General features: G+C 45.9%; 1 protein-coding gene across 1 annotated transcript in view; it reads right to left on the reverse strand.

Annotated features, from left to right (window-relative positions):
- Window positions 1–11,552, reverse strand: part of LOC130580759 (multiple epidermal growth factor-like domains protein 6) — a 169,976-nt gene that overhangs the window by 32,997 nt on the left and 125,427 nt on the right. The window contains exons 11-20 of the mRNA XM_057378471.1: window positions 10,937–11,089; window positions 9,860–10,012; window positions 7,515–7,646; window positions 4,944–5,072; window positions 4,641–4,769; window positions 3,368–3,502; window positions 2,241–2,375; window positions 1,675–1,800; window positions 1,239–1,370; window positions 219–347 (exon numbers count right to left, since the gene is read on the reverse strand). Coding sequence (XP_057234454.1) covers window positions 219–347; window positions 1,239–1,370; window positions 1,675–1,800; window positions 2,241–2,375; window positions 3,368–3,502; window positions 4,641–4,769; window positions 4,944–5,072; window positions 7,515–7,646; window positions 9,860–10,012; window positions 10,937–11,089 — 1,353 coding nt within the window. The remainder of the gene's footprint in view (window positions 1–218; window positions 348–1,238; window positions 1,371–1,674; window positions 1,801–2,240; window positions 2,376–3,367; window positions 3,503–4,640; window positions 4,770–4,943; window positions 5,073–7,514; window positions 7,647–9,859; window positions 10,013–10,936; window positions 11,090–11,552) is intronic.

Here is an 11,552-nt window from a genome sequence, read left to right on the forward strand (position 1 = left end):
TAAGAGCTTATATCAATACTTTGCGCTTCATCAGCCATCTATTTCAACGCTTTGAACCTGGATAATTAAGGATTGTAACCACCCAGGCTGTGCAAACCCACAAACACACCATTTCAGAAGAGGCAAGATTAGCAAAATGATATTAAGAAGCTGTAATAAACGAAAGGCAAGCAGAGTTGGTTCCTCCCCTGGAGGCTCCAGGAGATGCCCTGACTTACGRTGTGTGCAGTCGTGGCCGCTCCAGCCCGGGGGACACGAGCACTCGCCGGTGACGTGGTGGCACTGAGCAGCATTGTCACAGCTGCACAGTGACAGGCAGCTCAATCCATAGTGCCCATCGGGGCAGGCTGTGAACAGAGAAAGGCTGTCACTCCACCCAGGTCACAGCTCAGGCASAGACTGATCACCCCACGCTGGCAGCAACAGCTCACCCCCAAAAACAGCCTTCAGCTGAAGCCAGGAATCCAAATGGCAATGTGAAAGAAATGTCTGGGATCTGCAGCCTGGGTGCTCAAGGCMCAGTCCTGGAAGTTGGGAATAGCCTGAGTGACTTTTGGGTACTCCTGTGCATTAGGCTGGCTCAGAGGAGGGAAAGGTGTTGAGCAAACCTTCCTGCAAAGCCATTTGTGACTAAAACAAATTTAAAATGTGCCACCGCCGAGGTGTTGCACAGAGCAGATCTGTCCCTGAGTGAGAGCCTGTCTGTGCAGCACAACAGCCACAYTTCAGCAGCTTTTCAACACTTAGGGGCTGAAGAGAAGCACAGAGCAGCTGCAGTATTCCCACAGCCTCTGGCTGCAAGGACAGCACTGATGCTGCTCCTCCATCCTCACTATTTTTTAATCCTAAATGRCATCCACTGAGGAGGGCTGCTGCAAACATAACTCAGCAGTGATGCCATGAGGGCCAGCTGGTCACACCTCTTGCCAAACAGCCAGGATTGCACCACCAGTGCTGWGACTATTAAACACTGTATTTCTAAGTGCAGATTGCCATAAATTACAGCTAATGATAATATCCATTTGGGATGCAGTTTAGCTGGTCATGTGCTTTTGTCTGCAATCTCTCTCCCACAAATAATGTCAAATCCAACCTGGGGAATTCCTGGAGATGAAGGGTACTTAATCTTGGATCAGCATGCTCTAGCTCACAAAAAAAGTGAGGTGGCAAAAGTCCAGCCATAACCTGAGTTTTCAATCTGACTTTTCATGGGGAAAGTTGATGTTGCAAGGGCTTACTGTGAGAACAGGATGGCCCAATGTAGCCAGGGGGACAGTCACAGTCCCCAGTTTCCCTGTTGCACTGTCCCCCATTGGCACAGGGCTCGCAGGAGWGCTGGCAGTCTGGTCCCCACCGGCCATCGGGGCAATCTGGGGAAGAAGCACATCAGGTGTAAGCAGTGCTATTTTCTGTTTCAGGACAGTTATAGATTTCTGCTGTTACCCTGAATAACTCAAAAATAACAGTAAAACTGAGGTGGACTGTTAAATACCTCTACAGACTTACAGCCCTGCCAGKAAACTGCAGCACACAGGACACAGCTGAGGAGACACCCAAGGCTCTCTCCCAATTTCCATCACAATTTGTACGTTTTGTGGTTTGTGAAACAGCAAATTCCACTTCTCATCACATCTTCCAAAGCCACTCCCTGCCTGGGTCCAATGCCTCACACACCTTGCTCACACGTGGTGCCAGTCTTCCCAGCTGGGCAAACACACTGCCCTGTYTTCGGATCACATGGAGCTCCTCCACAGCTGCACCTCTGCCTGCAGCCCATCCCAAAGCTGCCAGGCTGACAAGCTGGACAAAAAAAACAAACCCAAAGTCATGATTAGAAGCATTTTGAAGACATGAGGAGGCACTACAATCATCGATTTTAAAATGAGCTGTGCTGGTAAGAAGTGATCAGTGTTAGTGTCTCAGCAACTGGTGGTCTGTAACTGATTGCAACAGAGCCCTGGAAAATCTGTGCCTGGAGCTTTAAAAGCAACTGCTGTTAGCTGGACAAATGTTAGTTTGGGTATCTGGCCTCAGCCTTGTGCCTCGACCTTTGCAAGCAGAGAGAGAGACAGCATTTGCCAGGCTCAAAATACCAGCTTGGTTCCAGTGGGGAACTGCCAAMTCATATCAACAACAAATGTACCCATTTATTTGCAACTTCTATTTCTGAACACAAGTTTCATGAATAAGCTTTCCCATCCAAAGTGCATCTCCCAGGGAAACAAGCAGTGAGTACCTACACAAATGGCATTTTTCTCCATGAAAGCCAGGCGGGCASGGATGTTTGCAGGCTCCTGTCTCAGGATCACACAGAACATCAGGAGGACAGCTGCACCTCAGCTTGCAACCAGCCCCAAAAAAACCYGGGGTGCACTCTGGAAATGGAAACAGGCACAGGATATGTAAAAGATAGAGGAAGAGTTAAGAAAACTGAACAAAAAAAATCACAAAATAATTCAGCAGAACCTTGCAGAGAATATATTAGAATGTACATTTTAGAGGTGTTGTTAAAGTGTAAATACTTAATAAATGCTTACAGTTCAAAGGGGTTACTTCTTAAATAACCCAGAAACAGAGTGGCAGAATGTTTAAGGATTTATTCAATTAGAATACTTGAGAATTTATTCAATTAAATAAACTATAGAATTTTCCTCTTATATGTCTGCAAGTTCTGCTACTCTCTCCCTTGGTGCAAAGGCAGTGCTGGGCAAGGTGTTCTCCCTGCCAGAACTGAGCCCATCACCAAGAATGATAAAAATATTAAACATTGTCACTATTGCTCTTCACCAAATCCACCAGAACTACTGCCATAAACCCAACACATTCCTGCCTGCTCAGAGAAAAATCTRAAGGGAGAGTCTTTGTAGTGCTACTCCACTGCTGTCTGGAAAGGGCTACTGAGACATGCAAACATGAATGTGGGATACAATTCTCTTTGAACTACCCCCAAAAGCTACAAAGAGTAAGTTGAATTCAAAGAGCTGCAAACCTGAAGGAAAAGCAGCCTTACTGAACCTGTTTACAAATCACCCYGCTGCCATAAAACACAGATTTTGCCATTTATTTACTGTCTGTGTATAAAAAGCAGAGAAATGAAATTCACACAGTCTTCATTATTTAGGGCTGTATTAGAATTTGGGTTCTGGATTTCTGTTGTCATTTGATCAGGTTAAAACTCTTGCATTCTTAATCTCTATTCTCCTTGATGTCCCTGCAACCCTATACCAACAGGGTAAAACCCCACAAAACCATGAGTAGGATATGAATATATGAGAAGCAGCAGCCAAACAAAGCAGATGGCCAGAAGAATGAGAAATTACCAGGACAAAGCAACAAGCAGACGTGGGGAAGGTGGCTTTGTGCATACCTTTCTGGCACTTTTTGCCGTGRTAGCCAGGCCTGCAGGTGCAGGAGCCATTCCTGGGGCTGCACTCCAGCGTGTGCTCCTGGACACACTGACACTCCTGGGAGCAACCAGCACCAAACACCCACCGTGGGCACGCTGCAGCAGGGAGGAGAGAAGGAACCATTAGCTCTGTGGTGAATAGGAGCTGGGGGAATTGCACACTRCTGCAGAAAGCAGCTGCTGCAAGAAGGAAAACCTTCACTGCACTCTCAGCAAGTACATCCCTGTTTCCAGAGCAGTGCCCTCTCGACTGTGGGTGTGGGGGTAAAAGCAGAGTTTACACAGTTCCTGTGTTGGGTCATTCACTTCATGTCAAGCAATACGTGGTGAATGSAAGAACCAGAAACTTTTCAAAGCAWCCTCTGCTAATTTTCTGGATGAAAAAATATTTGGATGCACTCCAAGACAAAAGCTTTCACAACAAAACCCCAAACAAAACACAAAAGATTTTCAGTCCCAGACAGATWTTACAAACAAAACCTGTAAGCATAAAGAAACTCAATCATCTATTTTGCAAAGTTTTTGTTTTAATTCTTTTCATTCTATCTAACCTCTCATCCTCATCCTGCCCAAGCCAGCCCCGCTCCTCAGCTCCCACTCCGACCCCATCAGCACCCCCTAACCAGCTCCAACCAGACCCTAACCTAAGGAATAACCTTAATGTTAACATGTTCACCCCACCCCAACCCCATCTACAGTCCTCACCTCTGAGCACCAGTAAATCTCAGTCCTTGTGGCTAAGATTAATCACTAGAGGGAAAGATTAATGAAGCTTCTGGGGTTTCCTGGCACAAATCAAAAGTCCTGTCCTCCTGCTACTCCCAGCCCATTGCAGAACCCAAAGTCTGGCTCAATTTATCATAAGATGGTTTGGGCTGGAAGGGACCTTCAAGATCATCTCATCCCAAATCCTGCCATGGGCAGGGACACCTTCCACTGTCCCAGACTGCTCCAAACCCCAATGTCCAGCCTGGCCTTGGGCACTGCCAGGGATCCAGGGGCAGCGACAGCTGCTCTGGGCACCCTGTGCCAGGGCTTCCCCACCATCACCAGGAACAATTCCTTCTAATATCTCAGCTAAATCCGTAATCTTTCACTTAATCTGTTTCTCCTTGTCCTCTATATAARGCCACTCCCATTCCTTTTTCCAGCTGCCTTTACACGATGTGGGATATTGTACAGACTGTTAAATTGTGCAGGTTTAAAACAGATCCAAAGAGCGACAGGGACTCACTGAGGTGGCAGAAGCGGCCGTAGAGCCCGGGGTCACACAGGCAGGCACCATACAGCCGGTGGCAGTGGCCCTTGTTGGCACAGTTGCACGGTTTGTTGCAGTTCTTCCCAAAAAAACCTTTTGGGCAACCTTTGGGGTGCACAAACATGGAGAGAAATCAGACACAGTGGTCAGGGCCCAGGTCCAAAGGGGCTTGCGGCCTCACTGGGCAGCAGCTGTTCCTCGCCCTCTGGTTTGGTTATTATTTAAAATAAAGGAACATGGGGGAGAAGAGGACAGGCTGAGGTGGAAAGGGAGCCATACCATCCTCGCAGAGCCGGCCCAGCACGCCAGGAGGGCAGTGGCACTGCCCCGTGATGGGGTCACAGCGGCCGCCGTTCCGGCACTCGCACACACCAGAGCATCCTCGGCCAAACGTCCCAGGGGGACAGGCTGTGGAGAGAAAACAAGGGTCAGCACAGCGGGAAATCCCTCCCTCGGCTTGAAAGGAAGAAAAACAGGGCTTTGGTCTTTGGGAAGGGCAGCAAGATGGGAAAGGTTCTGGGAGATTGAGGGAAAGGGGCCCAGCATGGAGGAGAAAAGACTTGGGGGGACCTTCTCCCTCTACAGCTCCCTGACAGGATGGTGCAGCCATGGGGAGTCARTCTCTTCCCCCAGATAACCAGTGACAGGACAAGAGGACACAGCTTAACCTGCCAGAGGTGGTTTAGGTTGGACATCAGGAGGAATTCCTCCCTAGAAASAGTGACTGGACACGGGAAGGGGCTGCCAGAGGGGTGGTGAAGTCTCTGTTCCTGGAGATGTTTAAGGATGTGGCACTGAATGCCATGGCCTGGTGRAGATGGTGGTGTTGGGTCAGTGCRTGGACTCAATGATCTCAAAGGTCTTTTCCAGACCACTTCTGTGATTCTGTGAAAACTGARCAAGGAGAGWGACCTTTTAGTTATATTCTCCTCCAAAGCAATGCACATCCACCTGATATTTCTATTTCAAAGGAGACCTGAATTAACCAAGCTTTGGGAAGCACTGCCAGGAATCCAACCCTACCCTGCAAGTGTTCCCCCTCCCCACAAAGTTCAAAAACCATTGCCTGTCAAATCCAAAGCTTAAACACCAGAACACAGCTTTGAATATTTGGAGATAAATATCCTAAACATTCTTTTTTTCTCTCCCAAATACCATTATGAAAATAATGTCTTGTTTTTCAAATGCAGTTTCTGAAATTCCCCAGGTGATCACGGCAGCAATGGATCCACAGCAGCAAAAACAAACTGTGAGACGAAGCCTTGCTCTGCTGTTTGCAGCCTGAGCTGGCTGAGTGAATACAGTTGCTGGAGTCATCTGATTTCACTGACATTTTATCAATGTACATTAAGAAAGTTGACATTTCACATCAATTTCCATTCGGCTTCTTTGGTGCATTATTAGAGAAATTTAGTTCCAGTTTTCTCCACTGTTTTAGCTTCCCCTAAAGCTGCTTACCCTAAGCCCATGAATTGTGCTGTTTATTAAAAAAAGCAAGAGAAAAGAGTGAAAGCCATCMCATGTGACTAATTCATATAGATTAGATATTGCATTTATCACTGTCAATACCTCATCAGACAGCAGGTTTGGCTCAATAACACAGTCCTATTAAAGTWCCTTAAATTCCAGAGGCGAATTCCATTAGATTTGATATCTACTGCAAATGTACATCAGAAATGTTGCTATTTATGAAATGAACTACACAACTTGGATACTCCCTTGAAATTTTTATAATCTCTCCTGAACCACCTCAGCACCAGAAACAGAAGTAAGAATATCTTACCTTTCTAGTTTGAACTGTCTTAGAGTGGAAATTATAATTTTGATCCCCCCTATTCTCATTCTCTTAACTGTCCCCAGTGTTTACAAACCAAACTCTCCATCAGTCTCCCAGAATAATCACAGGCAGACTGTTGGTTTCAAATCACTTGCTTGATTTTTCTCTATTTCWGTCCGTGTGATGACGTCTCCTGAACCATCTTGATGGCAATTAACCTGGAGATTGCTGTCTACTGATGTCAAGTAATAAATTTTCATCGACTCTTTGTCTCACCAGTGACAGCAAAGACTTTSTGAGAATGATGGGCCATCATGTCACACACCATGAAATGGAGGGACCCATCTCAAACAGGAAATCTGCTGTRTGATGTCTCAGACAAGCAGCAGACAAGTTTTGCCAAACTGCAGATGAAGAGCAGTGCATCAAGAAATTTCTCTTTCCAATGGGTTTTGACACATCCTTCTGAATCAGAAAGATCTTCTGCCAGGAAACAGGAGTARGGAGAGTGAAAAGCTATCATAAAGGGCACTGAATTGGCAACAGAATTCTGAAAAATACCATTTCCAATATGAAAAATTAACTGTTCCAAGAAAATGGTGCTCATAATAAARAAGAGTGATAAGGAAAAAAATGAAAAATATAAGACAAGAATTAAAAAGGAAATGTCTTGGTATTCTACAGTGGAAAAAGGTGAGTTTAGTGTACGTGACCACCCAAACTGTCACACCAACTGCTGGGAGACTTCTGCAAGTCACTGAGAAAAGCTGTGGGATGAAGCATGGCCAGCAAACTTTGGCAGCTTTTAGCAGCAGAGTGAACAGGAATGAACAACCACCAAATATTTAAGAGGGGGACGATTCTGTCCTGACCTKCACTGGAGGATGGGGATCTCTGTGTGCCACGGCATCACCTGCAATCCCCACTGAATGTGCCCCAGCACCATAAATCTGATTATGAGACATCTGTGCTCCTTCAGGAGCTTCACAGAGGAAAAGTACAAGAAATTCTTCCCTTTCCCGAGTGCAGAGCCCCCACAGGAGGATCCCTCCCCCCATAAGCCCCAGACTCACTCTGGTTGCAGGTGATGCCAGCCCAGCCGGGCGCGCAGACGCAGCCGCTGCGCTCGCTGTTGCAGCGGCCCCCGTGCAGACAGTCCTCACACCTCAGGCTGCAATCCGGGCCAAAWGTGTCACCCAGGCACACTGATGGGAGGAAAACACACAGGGCTGAGCGAGCAGCTTGACAAAAATGCTCCCACAAACTCTCACCCAGCATTAGGGTGCACAGAGCGCCGGTTCGCCAACACGTACATTGCTGAATTTCCCTCTTCACATCTTGGAGTCCAAGAAAAAGGAAAGCTGGGGGTTCAGCTGGAATTTTCTCCCCTAAATGCTGCAAAGAACACTTCAAGCTACTTTTTAAAAGTGTTTTCACCTTCGGAAAAAGTAAATTTGCACCTAATGCTTGATTACATTGTGTATCATTAGAAGAAGATTGCATTTAATTAAAAACGTTTACTGGGACATTCCTCACTCCTTGCTAGGTGATCCCTGTTGTTTTATTGCAGTAAGTGGGTGTGGTGCTACTTAAACACTATTCATTGATATCTTTAACTGTATAGTTTGAGTGTTACCCTATGAAAACAAAGCAAAATGCAGATTTATCACTTCCTTTTTTCCTCCATGGATATGAAGAGTTATACATAGGAAACCTTAAAATGCATTTTTTTTCCTCTCCTTCCCCACTCTCCTTTTATCCCTTGCAGCCTCATGTTCTCTTTGTGGGGTCTATTGAGACAGACGTGGAAAATAAATGTGACTGTCTGATAAAATACTTCAGTGGCACTAAAGATTCCATCCCCACAGTTTAGAGGCTTCGAGGCTTTACGGCTGTGGCTGGAGGCTTTTTGGAAGGGATTTTGAACAGCACCTGAAAGTGAGCTGGCAGCTTATTTCAGCCTACAGTGAGTCACAGGCTGGTTGTTTTTCACCAACAATTTTCTCTGTGAGGCCAGATTTCCTCTAGGTCTGAGCACCCAACTGTTCCCTTTCTGTAGCTGAACAAATGCCCAAGCTTTCAGGGACATTCACAATTCTAATGCTACCACTGGGAATGGGGTACAAACTCATACTTTAGGAGAAGGGTACCGATTACCATTAGAAACGTCATGCTTCCACATTAAAAAGTCATTCAAGCTACAGAAAATAATTACCTGCACCAGCTCACTGTTAAAGCAGGTTTTTTTATAATACAGATAGCAGAATAAAAATATGTTAAAGTAAAAGCAGTAAATTACTATTTGGGAGGCAAAGGAACTTATCAAACCATTTAAAGTTCCTTTTCTCCATCACCTTTTCCTACAAACCACCRCATGCTGCAGAGCCTGAGCCTTAGAAAAAGTGCAGCTGCTCAGCTATGACTGATAACACCCGAATTTCTGTGGCTAAATATAAATAAAACATGCAAAAAGTGGTCAATAAATATTTGATTGTGGTTTCTAGGCCTGATGATTTTGCCTGTGGTTATCTCATTTATCAGTTTCCCAGTTGGTTATCAGTGTCGTTGAGTCCAGCTGGATGTTGTGTGATTTGGGGGGTCTTAACAGTTTTGTTCATAAAAATAAGTTAATTTTTTATTAAAGTCAAGACCAGCTCCTGATTTCTGCCTGTAGGGCACAGTCCTCGGATGAGTAATTAGAGTTTATATAAAAATCACAGGACACACTTAGGAAAAACAAGAAATCCTCCCTGGTGACCCAGCAGCACTCAGCACAAAGCAAACCCAGGGTTTCACCTTGTAATGCTCTGAAAGTTTCCATCTTCAGGTGGAAAGACTGAATCATGCAAAGCCCAGGTGGGAGCCAAGCTGCTCTGCACCCACTCCTGTGACACTGGGTGCTCCTGTGCTGTTTGCCACCATCTGAGCTGAGCAACACGTGGCTGATGCATTCCCTGGAGAACACACCCAGAGCACCAAGGGAAACCTGAATCCTCAGAGGATTGTTTTTTTTTCCACAAACAAAATGCAAATATCTCAAACAAAAAGCCTCCAGCTGTTATAAAAGGGTTTGTAAACAGGGATTCATGCTCCCAGCTCCAGGAGAAAGGGAGAGTTTCCCAAGGGATTCAGTGCCCTGCAGTAACCCCTGGCACGATGGGATCCCTCTGGCTGCTGCTCTTGGGGCTCTGGGCAGACCCCCAGCTTGCCCAGCAGCTGCTCACAACTCTGCATCCCTCCCCATGCAGCCTCCCAGTTCCTCAAACCCATTCCATTTGGGATGGGGCTCACAGCAATGGCTCAACCCCGCTGTTACAGACAGAAATCAGGATTAGCGCTCATCCCTCCCTCGAGCCCATCCAGCCCAGCCCCAAATCCTCTCCCTGAGACGATGCCCCGTGTTTGCTGTGTCACTCACCGACCCTGTGCACCAGGGTGAGCTCTCCTCGAGGGTCTCCATCCTCAGCCAGGGCACCGAGGGCGTAGTGCAGCAGCTGGGGGGGCCCTCGGAACTGCAGCCCCGGGGCKCCGGCGAACCCCACTGCCTCCTCAGCATCCACCTCCTCCACATCTGGGGCTGCCACAAACACATCAGCACCTCAGCCTTCCTCCACAGCACTTCCATTCACATCTTTTTTTATTATTATGATGCCATTCGATTTTTCAGTCACACCTCTGCCCAACAACCCCAGCCCAGGAATTTCTTCATTTATACATACAGTGTTCCTGCTACCTAAAAAACAAAAAAGAGAAAAGAGGGGAAAACTCCCCCATCTTTCCTTTTCCTTTTTCTTTCTTCTGCTCGTGGAGAATCAAAATTAAATGAGGAGATTCATTTTCCTCACTTGAAGTTTGAGATTATTTTTAGTTAATGAAGGTCATTACTCTTGCTCGTTTCGGAGATGACAAATAGAAAGTGAGGCCAGCTGTGCAATTTATTTTCAGAAACATTAAAATTTGAGCCTTAAAATGATGGGAAATCAGTTGGCTTTCTTTTTGGAGTTGGTTAGAATATCAAACTCTGGCTTAAAGTTTAGCAGGTGCTAAACTTGGTCATAAAATTGAGTTGCTTTGCTAAACTCTGGACTGGTTACACTGGCAGAAATCCAGAATAACGTCACTGACTAATGGAAAACTTGCCATGCTTGATCAAAGCAGAATCTGAATTTTTATTTTTTTCCACAGGATGTTAAACTTCATCAAATAGTGCTAGAAAAGTGTCAAAATAGTATCTATGTCTAAAGCAGGAGCTTTAGGTTTTCAAACATGTCCAAGGGATTTAAGTGTTCATCTCCCATTAATCTTTGGCAAAAGCCATTACTGGAGGATGAACTTGGATCCACGCACTGCACGTAGCCCTACCCTGGCCACATTCAGAGATGGCTCACACTGGGCTCCCAAAATCCCAGGATTTGTGAAAATCCCAGTTCTAAAATAATTTTTTTTTAATCAGTGGGAAGTGCTCAATAGCCCTCAAGGTGTAAGAACAACTCACCCACACAGGCCCAGCGGTTGTCCCCAAGCCTGTAGCCCTCCTTGCAGGCACACTCGTATGACCCCAGGGAATTCACACAGAAATGGTCACAGTTGCCATTCTCCAGACGACATTCATCCACATCTGGAAAATCCAGGCAGAAATGGTGATTAGGAATAAGCACCTCTGCTTGGAGAACTCACGCTGTGCCTGGYTGCACCTGACAAATTATTCTATAGTAAAAAACCCACAATTTTTCTTACATGTTTTGGGGCTCTCCGTTTCTCTCTGGTATTAGAGATATGAAAATATTTCGGGGCAATGGGAAGCAGATTATTTCACTGATGTTTTTGTCTTAAGTGAAAACAGATGCTTTAAGCTGTTAAGCTCAGTTGATCCTCCAGTTATTTTGAGGGCTCTTCTTTTGTGGAAGGAGTGTTTAACACACATCAATACAGTGTCCATGGAGAGAGSAGGGAAAGTTCCTCTCTGCTGGCTCATCTCCCACATCCCCCACGCTGGATGCTGGGTTATTCTTGCATTCCAGCCCCACAAAATGTTCATTATACATCTGTAAAACCTTSTCAGCAAAGCTGGCACAGGGTCAGTGGCTCTCTCAGTGTCCACAAAGCCCTGC

This window comes from Malurus melanocephalus, unplaced genomic scaffold (assembly GCF_030028575.1).
Source record: "Malurus melanocephalus ecotype Western Australia unplaced genomic scaffold, MMel_1.1 scaffold_360, whole genome shotgun sequence".
In the NCBI taxonomy this organism is placed as follows: domain Eukaryota; kingdom Metazoa; phylum Chordata; class Aves; order Passeriformes; family Maluridae; genus Malurus; species Malurus melanocephalus.